The sequence below is a fragment of the Copadichromis virginalis genome, linkage group LG17, assembly GCF_057382275.1.
Source record: "Copadichromis virginalis isolate Kocher_CV1m ecotype Utaka linkage group LG17, C_Virginalis_male_GT1.1, whole genome shotgun sequence".
Classification (NCBI taxonomy): Eukaryota; Metazoa; Chordata; class Actinopteri; order Cichliformes; family Cichlidae; genus Copadichromis; species Copadichromis virginalis.
The window spans coordinates 22,991,491-23,008,071 of record NC_140634.1 but is presented as its reverse complement, the minus strand read 5'-3'; the positions used below and the strand labels follow the sequence as shown (position 1 = coordinate 23,008,071).

Here is a 16,581-nt window from a genome sequence, read left to right as displayed (position 1 = left end):
CTCTGTACAGTCTGTTCAAATCAACAAGTCCCTCGACGAATGAAGACTCCTCAGCCTTTTATACTATCAGGTAACTGCAGTCAGCTGTGTCACTTGTCATAACTGCAGACAGCTGTGTCACTTGTCCGTCGTACTCCAGGCTCCTGCAGCAGCCAATGGTGTGCGTAGTCTGACAGGCTCGGATCCGCATGAAGTTGGGGCGGGCATATGTCCGGGCCAGCCAATCCCCCGTGAGTCCTGGAGCACTGTGGATTCCATGGAGGAAGGCGGGGCCACCTGAGGCCAGCGGCCGTAACACCCCTCCCCTTAAAATACCAACCACGTTGGGCTGAAGCCAACGTTACAGAGCAAAAACAACAACAAAAGACAAAAGCAGTAACACATGTTTACAAACGGGACAGACCGTCAGCTAAAACATTTTCAGTCCCCTTTTTATGGTGGATACTTAAGTTGTATTCCTGCAACAACAGAGCCCAGCGCATAAGGCGCTGGTTATGATTAAACATACGAGCCAGGAACACAAGTGGGTTGTGGTCTGTGTACACAACAAGAGGCAACATGCTGGACCCCAGGTACACGTGAAAGTGCTGAAGAGCCAACAACAAAGCCAGGGTCTCCTTTTCAATGGTGGAGTAGTTTAACTGATTTTTATTGAACTTGCGGGAAAAGTAACAAACGGGGTGGTTCAAACCCAGCAAGTCTTCTTGCAACAGCACTGCCCCAGCCCCGACAGCACTGGCATCAACCTCGAGTTTGAATGGCCGCGTCAAATCAGGTGCAGCTAACACAGGAGAATGGCAGAGGAGGGCTTTTGCACTCTCAAAAGCATCCTGACACTCACTCGACCAGCTAAACTCAACCTTTGGGCTGAGCAGGTCAGTCAATGGCTTTACTACAGAGGAGAAATTCTTACAAAAGTTCCTGTAGTAGCCCACCATCCCTAGAAACCGACGTAACTCACGCCTGGTGGTAGGCGTGGGAAACTGTTTAATCACTTCCACTTTGGCATCTATGGGCCGGACCTGTCCACGTCCCACCTCCCTGCCTAAGTACGTCACAGTAGCTTTGGCAAACTCACACTTAGCTAAGTTGAGAGTTAGGGTAGCTTGTGCCAAACGGTGAAATACCTGCTGTAACGTTTCCAAATGATCTTGCCATGTTTCAGTGTAAACTACTAGATCATCTAGGTAGGCACTGCAGGTGGACAGACCACGGAGGACTTTATTTACTAGCCTCTGGAAGGTGGCAGGAGCGTTACACATGCCGAAAGCCATGACTGTGTACTGTAAAAAATCATCGGGTGTAACAAAGGCAGCGATGTTAGAGGCACGTTCAGTTAAAGGGACCTGCCAGTAACCCTGAAGAAGATCTAACTTGGAGACATACTGAGCAGTCCCAATACTGTCCACACAATCCTCAACCCTTGGGAGAGGATGTGAGTCAGCCACAGTCACAGAGTTCACCTTCCGGAAGTCTGTAATAAAACGGGGCGAGCCATCTGGCTTAGACTCCACTATACAAGGCGAGCTCCAGGGGCTTTGACTGGGCTTCGCTAAACCATGTTGCAGCAGATAGTCAGCCTCCTGTTTCATGAGCACGCGCTTATGGGGGCTGGCTCGATAAGGATGCTGCTTAATAGGTTTAGCGCCCTGGACATCAATGTCATGCTCTAGCACCGTAGTGGCAGTTGGCACATCCCCGAATAAACAGGTATAATCCCTAATTAAGGCAATTAGGTCCTCTTGCTGCTCTGACATCACATGCTCAAGCAAACCCGGCAATGCTTTTAGCATTTCAGGACATATGCCCGCCCCAACTTCATGCGGCGGGGCCACCTGAGGCCAGCGGCACTGAATTGTGTTATTTGAAATTAACACTGGGGGTTCAAAGAACTCTGATGGGAGTTGATGTTACTCTATACTGTGTTATTCATACACTAATCTCTAGTGAAAAATTAGCTCTCATAGAGTAAAATTTGTAATTAATTTTACACCAAGTAATGTTACTAAAACTCTTCCTGTAGTGTTACCTTTACACTCAATTCACTGTTTTGCAGCATGAAAACCTGGTTTTTAATAATGCTTTTACATATAAAACAAGTGAGCAAAAACCACAACTAGATAATACATTTAACAGCTTTATTTTTATGTCAGGCTCAAAATATAAAAACATCTCATGTAGTGTATAAAACACTTTAAAACAATGAATTTAGTTCGGCATAAAACGGCAATATACAGGGAGGAATCTGAAATGCCATATTTGATTTGAAGAAGCAACACAGCTCATTTATGTTCAACACCTTCAGCACCATATTGGGATGCAGTCTGACCCTAAATGCATGATGATGGTCATCAAAACACAGGGTTTCCATCAGTTTTCCGCAGAGCAACACAATGTCATCTTTCACAACAATACTTTTGATCTTACAAAAAAGCAGAATCTCAGACACTACATCTGTACAGATGATAAAGTCAGGGCGGTACTCTGTACTGTGTGTTATTATCCACTTAGCTGAAAACAAACTGGTAGACAACACAGCTCCAAGCAAATTCTGGACCTTCTTCCAGCTCTCCAAGTGTCACCATCTTTCCTGGTCCTAAAGCTAATCTTTCCAGACTAAAGGACTCCCAATGCTTTATTTTATTACTATTATATTTATTTTTACTTGTGGTGTACTGTAAAGGTACGCTCTGTAAGGCTGCATCTTTAGCCTGAGTATGAATCTCAAAAAACACTTCCTCCATTGAGGAGACAAAACTACTCACAGTAGATTGGCTTAATCCAGCTGCCCTGAGCTGTGCAACAGCAGAGGCACACCTATCCAAAGTGCTCTTATTTGACCTTTTCAGATGTTGTGGGTGTTTCTTCTACATTAGTTGACATCACCTCCCCTGTAGTGCTAACTTCTTTAACTGCCACATCAGTTGCATTTCGTTGCCCTGTACCTGTGCATGTGCAATGACAATAAAGTTGAATTCTATTCTAATTCTATTCTATTCTATTCTATCAGGCTGTAGATTAACATCAGTGTCAGCCTGCTGGTCAAAATAGTTAAGGTGTTTGGTATTTAAATATTTTCTAAAACCTGTGGTCTGGATGAACATGTACATGTTGTGAAGCATAGTGTTGTAAGATGTGCCAAACACAAAATGTGCTTTAAACAGTTCATCAACAGTACCAAGTGAAGAGGTAGACTTGCATGGCATGGCATTCTTGTCAAGAATAATGAAGAACCGGTGGATGTCATTCTTTTTCACCCCAACAGCCAGGAGGTAGGGTTGAGTGCTGGTAGTGATGGAATCAAGGTGCTCTTGGATATTTGTTCCAGTCTGAAAAGACAAATACAGACAGGCAATAAGAATCAAGTGTTTCTTAAACTGGTAATTCATAACATAAAAATAGAAAAGAAACACAAACCTTCTTGAAGACCACAAGACGCCTTTCTGCTTGAGAAGCTGACACCTTTCCTGGTCTCTTCCGACCCTGACCAGATGGTGGAATCAGATGTAATAGCAATAGAATTGCTGAGAGGTCACTGTCCCAGCCTGCAAAAATTATTTGTTTTTAATAAAGTTGAGTCATCATCAACAACATATTTCAATGCATTGATAAAATGTTTGAGTAGACCCAAAAGACAAAAAGGATAACTGTTCTGTGACAAACATTATATATGCTATGAATGTGCTAATCAAAGAAACAACAGCTCACCAATTAACTTCAGTGACATCCTCAGGTGAGTCAGCTGCCAGCAAGAGTTCTTCCAGGTCACTGGTAGAAGGAAGCTTTCTGCCTTGTTGGATAATCTTTCTTTTGAATGTTGTTGGCCACCTCTCCAGCAACCTGCCTGATACATCCTCACCAAACATCAGTACAAAATCCTGTTCGATCTGTAACAGGGATAGAGAATTATATCTGCTATCTACAAAATATTAAAGTGTGTTTACATTGTCAAAGTAATGACAAATATTCACCAAGCCTTTGATATCTTTGAAACGTGGAAAAACAGACAGTATGTTGCTTGACAGCAGGAGGCCAAGGACCATGTTGTGTCGATAAACAAATGTCAACTTCATCTTCTTCTTGACTGTGTCTTCATCAGCTGAATGTTTCATCAGAGAGATTGCTTCCTTGCACTCATCCTCACTCAGTAACTTCTCTGTAACAAACTGCAACTCTCGTCTGACAGTTGGTCCACCACACTGGTCTTCACTCGATGATCCATCTCCTGGTGCTAGACAATATGAAATACAGCTTTATCAAAACTAATAACAACATTTAATAACCATTATTAATAAAGAACCACAATGTGGAACTGTATTATGTATTTCCACTGAATTATAAATGTTACCTCCAGATGATAATCGCCTCCCTTTAGCAGTGCATCTCTGTATGGCTTTAATCCTCCAGGCCAAGTACCCGGTGCTACCCTCGCCATCATAATAATGTTCCTTGGAGAGTGACATGTACAGACACTGATAAATGAATAAACAAAATAAGTTATGTAACAATGAAGAGTTGATAAGAACATACATTTTAGCAGGATTTAAAATGTTTAAACGTGATTTTGGTTGTATCAGTTATTACTATGGGCTACTTACATAGCCATTTTTGGAGTACAGGCCACTGAGGTAAGAGAAAAAGGTTACAATTCCTCTGGCATACATTTCTTTTACCTGTCGTGGTGGTGATGTACTGCAAGATCAAAAGGAAAAGAACTAGTCAGCTTCCCTGGAATTCATAGAGATTTAAAATAATTTGAAAATGATAGTAAAATCACAGGGCCAGAAATAAATTACCCATTTTTTTCTGTCAAGTCTGTCAAGTATGTTGACCAGTATGTTTTTCTTCTGGTTTCATCCACCAGGGACTTGGTCCGATTGTATTCATTTATTATACGTTCTCCACCAGGTTTGCTGGTGAGAATCGATTCCACCAACTGGAAAACACAATAAAAAAAAACATTCTACATGTTGATATAACCACTGCAGTTCAGAGCACTTAAACTACAAACAAAAATGACACTGTTAGAAGAATGTGGAAATCTGCTAACTCTTACTTGCTTAACTTCTGCATCCAGCTTCTGATGTTTCCTCAAAGGGCTGTCTGAAAGGATGACCATATCCTGTGAATCTGATGAATGTGGCAATGATAACTGGGACTGCTCAGGAGACACTTCTGCAGCAGCTGTTTCCAGACCTCAAAAACAGGAGCAAAACAAATGAGTTTACATGGTCCCTCTATAGCAGGGGTCACCCCGCAAGGACCACATGAGTCGCCCGCGGGCCTGTTCTAAAAATAGCTCACCATAACAACTTACCAGTAAGCTGCATCTATTTTTATTTTTTCTTCGCAATTGCATTGGTGTTAATTTGTTAGAGATAATATATTAAAAAAAAGTTTATTATTAAATATTAGATCATGATCTAATATTTAGTGCTAGCTGGTCTCCACGGAAACAGTTGCCGTGAAGACCAGCAAAGGCAAAGGTGAGGAGATGAGGAAAACATGGCGGAAAAAAGGAAGAAAACATATAATTTTCACAGTGAATGGGAGGAAGAGTTCTTTTTTACCACTGTGAAAGATTCATGCGTGTGTCTCATTTGCGGGGCAACTGTGGCAACGGCAAAGCGGCACAAGGTGGAGAGACATTTCCGAACGTGTCACACAAGCTACCATGCTAACTACCCAAAGGGCAGCACACTGCGAGCGGAAAAGGCCCGCGAATTAAAGGCAGGTTTGAGCAAACAGCAGTCTTTTTTCACGAGACCGGTGAAAAACTCTCAAAAAGCAACCGAAGCCTCATTTAGAGCTACACATTTCATGATTAAGAAAAAGAAGGCATTTTTAGACGGGGAGGTTTTCAAAGAAGCAATGATGATAATTGCAAAAACTGTGCTTAAAGACGAGAAATATGGAAACGATGTAATCTCCACTCTCTCTGATGTCCAGCTGGGGGCAACTACAATTGTTAGAAGAGTGTCGGCTATGTCCGGGAACTTGGCCAATCAGTTGGATCAGGATCTGGCAAAGTGCAGTTGGTTTAGCATCCAGTGTGACGAGTCCGTCGACAGCAGCAGTACAGCACAGCTGATGGTCTTTATCCGGATGGTATTTGATGGTTTCTCCACAAAAGAAGAACTTCTGACACTACTGCCGCTAAAGACAACAACGAAGGGAGTTGACATCTATAACGCGGTGAAGGAGTTTTTCGCGAAGAAAAAGGTACCGTTGGAAAAGCTGGTATCAGTGACTACCGACGGGGCTCCTGCTATGATCGGCCGACATACGGGATTCATCGCTCACTGTAAAGGTGACACAGAGTTCCCAAACTTCATGCATTACCACTGCATCATTCACCAGCAGGCATTATGCGCAAAGGTGATCGGCTTCGAGCACGTCATGACTCCCGTCGTGAAGATCATAAACAGCATCCGCTCCAGAGCTAAACAGCACAGAACATTCAAGGTGCTATTGGAGGAGCTGTCAGCTGAATATGGTGACCTGCTACTACATACGGAAATCCGATGGCTCAGCAGGGGACGGATTTTGCTTCGTTTTTTGTCACTTTTGGGTGAAATCCAGGAGTTCATGCAATCCAAAGGGGAAGACACATCTCTGCTGGAGGACACTGAGTGGACACTTGACCTTGCGTTTTTAACAGACATTACTGGGAAACTGAACCATTTGAACTGTGAGCTGCAAGGCAAAGGTAAGACTGTTGCTGACATGATAAGTGCTTTAAATGGATTTAAAGCCCAGATGAGCATCTTCTCTGTGCATTTACAGAGAAAAAAGGTGCTGCACTTTCTTTCTGTGCAGATGGTGCTGAAAGACAATGCTTCTGCATCTGAGACTTTTGACAAAGTTGCAGAAAAGTACACTCAAGTCATAAACTGACTTGGTCAAGAGTTTGAGAACAGGTTTTGTGACCTTGATCAGCTTGAGCCATGCGTCTCATTTGTTTCCAATCCTTTCATGAATGTGGACACAACATGCATTGCTGAGCAACTAAGTTCAATGTTCAGCTTGGATGCTGGACAGGTGGAAATCGAAATTGTAACATTGCAAAATGACGTCCACCTCAAAGCCTATCAGGGTGCACCAAACTTTTGGTGCCTTGTTGACACAGAAAAGTACAGTGGTGTTTGCACAGCAGCTATGAAGGTTGCCAGCCTGTTTGGTTCAACCTATCTTTGTGAATCAGCCTTTTCTGACATGAACTTCATCAAGAACAAACACAGAACACGCCTCTCCGATGCACATCTGCAAGACTCACTCAGAGTTGCAGTGTCAAGTTATACCCCAGATTACAACACACTGGTGAACAGCATGCAATGCCAGGTTTCCCACTAACAGACAAAGAAAGCCATATTAGATGTTCTCAGTGGCAATTTGCTTTAAAATGCTGCCAATTTGGTGAAAAGTTCTGTAAAATTTGAAAGTTGATTTTTTGTATGTTACATACATACAAAAATAATGTATGTAACAGTGCATGATTTGTTAAAATTTGTTAGTGGTAAGTGAAAATGTTGTAGAAGTGATCACTTCAAAATGTAAATACTTGCAGAGATATATAGAAATAAAGCGTTGCATATTGATATTTATGTTTCCTACCTTGTTTCCTACTTGCATTCTTTATAATTATGGTGAAAAATAATTAACATAATTAGTGTCCGTACATAGATGAATATCATTAATTATTAATGATAACACATAATTAAGTTAAACTGAGGAAATTTGTTATTTGAGAAGTGTGTGTCAAACTGGTAGCCCTTCACATTAATCGGTACCCAAGAAGTAGCTCTCACTTTCAAAAAGGTTGGTGACCCCTGCTCTATAGACACATTTTATAAACTCTTTTTAATAAACAATGTAATAATGATACTAAAAAAATGACATCCAGTGAAACACACATCACTCAAACAAACCTTTTTCATATTTGATGGTTAGTACCCCAGTTGAGGGATCTGTTACTATATCCTCAAATATATCATCATCCAACTCAGTCCCTGAACTATCAAAAACTTTCACTCCTTTTGTTACAGCTGGCACACCAAACTTTGCAAATGCTGGAAACAAGCACACAAGTTTGAGTAAACAAAAAGATTACATGACATTAGGGCTGCTCGATTATGGCAAAAATGATAATCACGATTATTTTCACTGAAATTGAGATCTCGATTATTTGACGATATTTATTTAACCCTTACGACCTACTATAGAACCAAGTCCGCCAGAGCTTATGTTATTTTTTTACATGTTGTAGTGCCATTTGTAGGAGCATTTCAAGTTGCTATACAACTGTTATAGCCCATATTTTAATAATATGTATGCATTAAATCTATAGTAACTACATTAATTGCAAAAAAGTGCAATAAACTACAAAAAAATTGAAAATCATTTTTGTTTGTTTTTTACATACATTTCTACTTGGAGAAATTTAAGAGGTTTATCCCTCAAAACTTTAAATACAAAAAAGTTGCAAAAAATAGTTTACAACAACAGGAAATTTATTTTGAGTGTCTTCATAGTTTTATTTTGGAGATACACCAATTTTTATATACTGCAGGAAAAACGAAAAAACAATCCTATGATGCAAATTTGCAAAGAAAACAGCAGGTGCATCAAAATAAACTATTTCCAGCAGTGCAATTCGAGTTCTAAGCAGAAACTATTCAGAAAAGTCAAACGTGACTTATAAAAACACCAGTATAAGCTTTTAAGGCCTATAAGTAAAAAACTACATTTTCCACGAAAATGACGTCACTTCCAGTTTTGGGCAGGAAATGGCGGACATGCTATAATTCGCGCTGACCTCTGTTTCACTGTGGGAAGTGTTACGAACAGCTGATCGGATCGGCAAAGCGTGTTTCTGGAATATTATGTTTTTGTTGCTGCAAGCGCTTTTTATGCAGTTTTTGCAAAGCTATATGTGGAAGGAAACCGTGACCGAGGACAAGCTGATGGCATAAGATGTAAGTACAACTCCTCTGGTTTCATATGCAAAAAAAATTATTGCGCTAGCTTACACGGTTCAGGTTCTACAGGGATTTAAAAATAGTTACACAAAACGGAGCGTGCAGCTCTGACGCTTTAAAGGGTTAACAATAACAACGTATTGAATAATGACTTTAAAATAATGACTTTTGTCGCATGGAGTCACACAAACCACCTGCAACTCAACACCTCAAAGACTAAGGAACTGGTTGTGGACTTCGGGAGGTCCAGAGAACGTCCACTGCCGGTTCAGATAGAGGGGGAGGAGGTGGAGGTGGTCAACAAGTACAAGTACCTCGGGCTGTGGGTGGACAATAAACTGGACTGGTCATGCAACACAGAGCACCTGTATAAAAAAGCCCAAAGCCGACTGTACTTCCTCAGGAGGCTGAGGTCTTTTAACATCTGCAGGAAGCTCCTGAGGATGTTTTACCAGTCGGTGGTTGCTGGAGTACTTTTCTATGCTGTGGTGTGCTGGGGGAACAGCACAGCAAAGAGGGACTCATCCAGGCTGGAGAAACTGATCAGGAAGGCTAGCTCTGTGGTCGGCATGAAGCTGGACACTCTGGTGACAGTGGCAGAGAAAAGGACATTAAAGAAACTGATGGACATTATGAACAATGCTGGGCATCCTCTGCACACGGCCATAAACAATCAGAAGAGTCTGTTCAGTGACAGGTTGCTTCTCCCCAAGACAAGAACTAACAGACTTAAAAACTCCTTTGTCCCACACGCCATCAAACTGTTTAACTCCTCTCTGGAGGGGAGAGGGAGGGGAAACAGGAGGACAAAGGAGGGGGGAACAACTAAGCTGTAGTGCCTCTTCACCTCACTGTACAATACCTTGTGCAATACTTTTTGTAAATAGTCAACAGTGCAATAGACTCAATACTTGAAATATGCAATTCACTTGTATTTTTATTTTTTATTCCTATTTATTCTATTTATCCCCTTTGTATATTTTATTTATATTTGTCTCTGTATTTATATATGTGTGTGTGTGTGTATATATATATATATATATATATATATATATATATATATATATATATATAACAATTCTGTAGCTGTAACTTCGGTCGTTGCTGTGCTTTTTGGAAGTCGAATTTCCCAGAGGAACCCACCCGAGGGATTAATAAAGTTCTATCTTATCTTATCTTATCTTATCTTAAAAAATAATATAAAATGGTGTGCAACACCACTGAAGTTTTTTTTTACCTCTCTTTTCAACCAACGGCAGTCACTGTCGTCTCCAAATAACTTCTGCTTAGCTTTTTCAAAAGTGACTCAAACAAATAAAAACTAAATTATTAAGCGCCAGTAACATGCTTGATAAGTGGTAGATTAGGAGTTACACTCACATTATACAGTTTTTCCACTAAATATACATTCGTAGCTAAGATGATTCCAAAACGTAGATCATTTTCAATTAATCATAAAATGCAGTTTGAAGAGACTAAATAACAAAAAGAACTTAAAGCACATTGAACACCTTTTTTATACCATGTTGGTTTCTTACCGGCAATCAAAATTCCTTAAGGCTTGGCTCAGATACTCTAGCAAATTTCTGCACACCTCCCAGTTTTGCTTTAAGCAGCATGCTTCCTGTAGACAGTAATTTCTTATAGTCAGTGCTCTTCATTGAACTACTGTAAACAGAAAATGTGAATATTAAACCAGTCCCATAAATACCAGTAAAACAGCCTTGCATTGTTATTTCTTACACTGTATGTATGTCAACCCCTTGGCTGTAGTTTTTAAGCCCTGTACTAAATGAGTATTTCACCTACATGAAATATATTCCTCAATACAAAACTAAAATAATTACTAGTACTTTTACCATTTGTCTGATCTAACTTAGCACTAGGGAGTCAGTATTTTGTTCATCTTTAGTTTAACATACTGAACAGTCTGCTAACCAAAATAATGATAATGGATTGGATTTATATAGCGCTTTTCAAGGCACCCAAAGCGCTTTACAATACCACTATTCATTCACTCTCACATTCACACACTGGTGGAGGCAAACTACAGTTGTAGCCACAGCTGCCCTGATGCAGACTGACAGAAGCGAGGCTGCCATATCGCCATCGGCCCCTCTGGAAAAATGGAAAAAGGTAACTTGTGTCAATACCATCATTAGTTAACATCAAGTTAACTCACTACAAATACAAACACTGCCATCTTAAGTTCAAACTACTAAAAGAAAACATTACAAACTGAATCCTGGATATTTTGGATACTTTATCAAGTTTATACTGCCTGCTGGTTGTAATCACTGTAACTGTAAAATCGCTAAAGACAGCGGAATTGAAATAAGACAATAACCTTACTGAAAACGACCTCTATAGCTAGGTATCCAAAAAGAAGTTAAAGATGTAACATTAGTGTAAAATATTAATTAGTTAATGATTGCCTTACATAATTTAAAATGTAGCAATAACAAGCGAATTGCCCGTGCACCAAGGTTAGCCAAAATGCTGTTAGCTAGCTAATGTTAATATGTAGCTCCCAACACATGGAGGGTTTAATTTAATGGAATTTCAAACATGCTAGAACACAACACAATCACCACTACACACTGAAATAAATTAACAAGCCTTACAGTCTTAGCCAACACTAATTAACAACCTTACGTTAGCATACAGACAGTGTCACATTTGCTTCAGGTACAAAATGAAATATATAATAAACATGGACAAAAGGAATGTAACCTTATTTTAACATGCTACCTGTGTTTAAAATGTCAAATTGTTGGTTTTAATAAGTGAATATGAATAACTTACGTGTAACTGATGTAAAGAAAATGGCATCGTGAAAAATTCTCTCGGTTTGAAAAGGAGTCTGTGGTGGGAGGAGCTTTCTATCTAGAGTAACATTGACACTCAGTCTTTTAACTCCGCGCCCACACTGGGAGGCGTTTTGCTCCAGCTGTCGTTATAATGACTCTATTAGAGTAAATACACTTTAACACTGCTGATTTAACACTGGGAAATTTACTGTGTACAATTTCTACAGGACGAATTATAACTTCATTATGTATAAAAGCTCCTGTGGATAATTACTCCTATTTGTAACTTTACACAAGAGAAAGTTTGCTGTCACACTATTTATAACAGGTTGGGTTTTGTCCTCTGAGTTGAGCCTTGCAGTTTATTGAAGAATTTCCTCTAAAGTAGCTGTTGATAAAGATTTAAAGTCCTGTTTATATACAGAAATATTCTTTAGTTCATGTTTTTTTTACATGTCTGCCTCAGTCGATCAGTAGAAGATCTGGCACAGGAAACTAGATGATGAAAAAAGGGTACGAATACACATATATATCTGTATCTATATAGATACAGATATATATATACACACACACACAGGTTGCAATGTAGTATTTTCATTTTTTCTTAGCATTTCTTTAACGTCTTGGTGCAAAAGAATACCTGCATTTGTGTGTAAAGAAATGTTACATATGTACTAAAAACAGTTGGAAAAAAGAACTACAAATTTGGAAAGGAATTTATTCATGTTCTTACTCATAGATGGAGTACATGGTTTAAAAAACACTGAGGAAACAGATATGAGGCGGCTGTATCAACATAAAAACATTAATACAGTTAAAAATGAATAAAAAGTTGCACGCTTAAACTTATTTCTCTACAGTTTGTACAATTAATCCATGTAACAATAGGTTCTCTCCTAGTATAGTAGTTATTAAAATATCTTTACATAAAAATAAATTTTTAAGTACTCTCCAGTGGAAGTCTGTTGTGGCTTATGTTTCTAAATGACACAACCATAAAGCAGCCCACAGAATATACAAATATGTCTTTGATAAGTGAATGTTGGCTCCCACAATGGCCTGTTAAGTTATTGCAAAAATAATTTACTGCATAATATGTCAGATTAGAACATGTGATAAGCACAAAACTGAAGGGGAAACAATAAAAACAAAAATTAAAAAACAAATACTAAATTAAGTTAAAGGATATTTCTTACTATACTATATAATTGTATAATGTTGCGTTTGATTGCAAATGAAAACCCACCAAGAAAAAAAGAAAGAAAGAAAAAGAGAGAATAGAGTTTAATTTATTCAAAACACATTCTTTTCTTTTATTTAAGCTGTAGCGAGATTCAAATGGACAAAAGAGAAAGAAAAATATTATAGATTTGTTTTATTAATCATGAATAAACTTTATTATACACAACTCTAAATTTCAGTTGGTCTTAGTCAGATGTGTTTTTAATTAAATCCTGCAACACTGTGCTCGCTGCCATCACTTTATATCTTAGTGTGCAATTCAAATATATACTTATTACAATATTTTTCCCCCTTAACTCTCAACTCGCGTTTTTAAAATGTCTGTGATCATATTTGTCCGTTGACTTCTGTCTGGGCCTCGAACGATTCATCAGACAGGTTGGCAGCCTCCAACTGATGCTCCAGACTTTCATCATCGCCTCTATTCTGATCAACTCTTATCTTAAACTTAGTGATGAACTCATTACTGGCCAGCGCGCCCTCCTTTTTAGGGCATGTGGGCTTTGATAACAGCCGGCTTTCCAGTCGCTCTGCAAAGAAAATTCGCAAAACATTTCTTATTTGGTAAGCTTGTTAACAAATTTTAGTTCAGTTTTGCTGAAAGTTATAGCATGCATCAGGTAAGAAGCAATTGGTTTTTAAAAAGCATATACATTCCCCAAAACATTTTTATTATGTGCATTTTGGAGAATAAAAGATTGTACACAATTTCCCTTTTTAAAGTAAAAAGATTATTAAGTCTAATTCTTACTTATTCAGTAGATTAAAGTATTGAAAAATCATTATTCATAAAATATGCACATTACAAAATTAAAGTTATTCAAAAATTACTCAAGTACTTACTCCAATACTCACATTATTCAAGTAAATTTAATTTTTGCCAATGTAATGTCACATTTAATCTTAATCTGAATAAGGGATTTGAACCCCACACAGATGAAAGTTTAGCAGTGAAGCTCTCTCTTAAAATTTGAGTTATAAAGTCAGAAGTTATCACTGACAGAGATCCATGTTCTTTTAACATAAGAAAGAATATTTGCTGAAATTGACATTAATCCAAGCCCTTAAAACGCCATTTTGGATTAAGCATTTCCTTTTAGAAAAGTCTTCAATGAGCAGGAAGCTCCAGTACTGAAAAAAGAAGCCAATATCAACTGCTAAACGTGCTAAAAGTAAGTAAGTCCCCGTAGACTCAAAACACATACAGTATAAAAGTTATAGGTTTCAGATCTGAAAAGTAAAACAAATGTCAAAGTGCAAAAAGACTTGCTTGTTTGCTTGTTTGCTGTGTTTTGGTGAATATGTGCCCCAGTGTGGTGGTCAAACCAGGGCCAAATGAAACTTGCTCTTGTTGAGTATTCATAAAGCTGTTGTGTTGCATGTGTAGTTCATTGTAAATAATTGTACTTTGTGTGAAGTAGTTTCAATAAAACAGAAAAGAATAGTATACTTGTTTGTTTGTTTTTTTATTCTTGATCTGTTCACATGTACTTAGCAAGTACATAAAAATGAAATGCAAGGTTCAAAGAATTATCTTTATGTTTACCATTAGAGAAAATTACATATACTCTAAAAGATAAACAAGAAATTTTCCAGAAAATTTGGGGGCGCTACATCCAGTATATTGGGACTAAAGATCTATCTGGTTTACTGTATGAGACAGGGACAGCCTAGCTATTCCCTGTACAGGACCACAACCATATGCTGCAATCTGAAAATTATTCTTTAAAATCTGTCAGAGGTCTCATGGACTCAAGTGCTTTCATTGAATGTACCTTGTGTTTCGTTTATTGTGTAAATTTGTTTGTGTATGTACTTTATATATGTATATATGTAAAACTTTAATAAACATAATGTTGAAAGAAAAAAAAATGAAATGCAAACTATTTACATGTCAACACACAGCTGGCATCAATCTTGAACCACAAAATGAAACATTACAGGCTATTTAGAGCAGCACGTTGTTTGGAGAAGTATTTCCCAACAACTTCAGGAAGGCACACTTTAAGGAAGAAGTCTTGTGCTTGCTTTAAACGCGGTTCCCAGAAATCCACATCAGGGAAGATGCGTATCACAGCAAGGTCTCTCTGTGTCCACACAACTAGGTCACAGTGGTCGTCTGGGTTCCCACTCCACGTCCTTATTTCATACGGGTCCACATTACCAATGCACGCAATTTTTTCAAAGTACCGTCTCTTGGCGTCTGGGCGCAATCGGTCGCGATACAGCCCTTTGTCTTTTGCGCTGATTTTGGTTCTGGCAGTCCGAATTCCAACACTCCAACATTGTGCGCTTGTTTTGCTTTCTGGCCTACTGACATGGCACCGCGATCCCACAATGCACTGCAACGTGACGTCAACTCCAAAGCCCTATATTCAGCCTCCCACCGGTCTCTTCGCCATTGTGAGGGGCTAGCTTCGCAATAATAGAAGTTTGACTTGATTGATGCGGGAATGTTCCCAGCTAGCTAGCGTTCAGCAAGGAGGCTGCAGTGCTGCATTATGGGAACTGTAGTTTGTGTGTTATTAGCGCCTCATATCGCCGGGCCATGCATAACAATAATAATAAATCTATATAAAATGATCTCGCAGGCTAGATATAAATGTCCGGCCTTGAGTTTGACACATGTGTTTTAGATCATCAAACAAATCTTAATATTAAACAAAGCTTAATGAAAGCTCCGTTTGTCTCATCAGTCGACAGAATATTTTCAGAAAGGATCCCCAAGGTGTTATTTGATAAATGTGAGATTAGCCTTTGTGTTCCTTTTGGCCAGCAGTGGCTTTCTCCTTGGACTCTCCCATGGATGCCATTTTTGCCCAGTCTCTTTTAAAAAAAAATGTTTTATTGTTGAATCATGAACTCTGACCTTAACCGAGACAGGTTAAGGCCTGCAGTTCTTTAAATATTGTTCTGGGTTCTTTTGTGACCTCCTGAATGAGTCGTCACTGGGCTGTTGGAGTAATTTAGGAAGGCCGGTCATTCTGGAAAGGTTCACCACTGTTCCAAATTTTCTCCATTTGTGGAAAATGGCTCTCTTTGGTTTACTGGAGTCCCAAAGCCTTAGAATTTGGTGTGATGTGTTGCTTTTTGAGATCATTTAGCGTACTTGAATTTGTCTCACAAGATCTATTTAAGTGATTGCTTGATTCAACAGGTCTGGTAGTAATCAGATGATGAAATTGAATTTAGCTTTCCAAAAATCTTTGATTAATCACAGTTAATTCATGATTTAACAAAAAGGGGCAATTACTTTTTCGCTGGTTTGGATAGCGTTTTTCCCTTAATAAATGAAATGATGATTGAAAAATAGCATTTTATTTTTCTTGGGGGCAGTAGTTACACTCACAGTAGCAACACTCACAGAGCAGGAGGGAGAGACAGAAAGAAAGCCAGGGACAACAACATCACATTAGAAAGGTATAGTGATCATCCACGACTATTTTCAGTTGCGGATGATAAAGGATTGAGAAAGTTTATTTATGCAGGCCCATATGACAGAGAATATGCATCTTCTTTTTGTTTTCATAGTTTAATTTATATGTAATTGT

The 16,581-nt window shown here is 38.8% G+C and overlaps 2 protein-coding genes across 2 annotated transcripts; one reads left to right on the top strand and one right to left on the bottom strand.

The window, feature by feature from the left end:
• Positions 1-2,130: 2,130 nt before the first annotated feature.
• Positions 2,131-11,840, bottom strand: LOC146689424 (uncharacterized). The gene is made up of 11 exons (XM_085436649.1): positions 11,784-11,840; positions 10,517-11,096; positions 5,057-5,196; positions 4,797-4,936; positions 4,599-4,692; positions 4,349-4,472; positions 3,972-4,231; positions 3,709-3,887; positions 3,418-3,553; positions 3,011-3,329; positions 2,131-2,924 (listed from the first exon to the last, which is right to left on the bottom strand). The coding sequence occupies exons 3-11, from the start codon at positions 5,117-5,119 to the stop codon at positions 2,833-2,835; spliced, it is 1,407 nt and encodes a 468-aa protein (XP_085292775.1). The 5' UTR covers positions 5,120-5,196; positions 10,517-11,096; positions 11,784-11,840; the 3' UTR covers positions 2,131-2,832.
• Positions 5,875-6,897, top strand: LOC146689425 (general transcription factor II-I repeat domain-containing protein 2B-like). Its single transcript, XM_085436171.1, has one exon. It carries the CDS (start codon positions 5,875-5,877, stop codon positions 6,895-6,897), a length of 1,023 nt encoding a protein of 340 aa, XP_085292297.1.
• Positions 11,841-16,581: the final 4,741 nt, after the last annotated feature.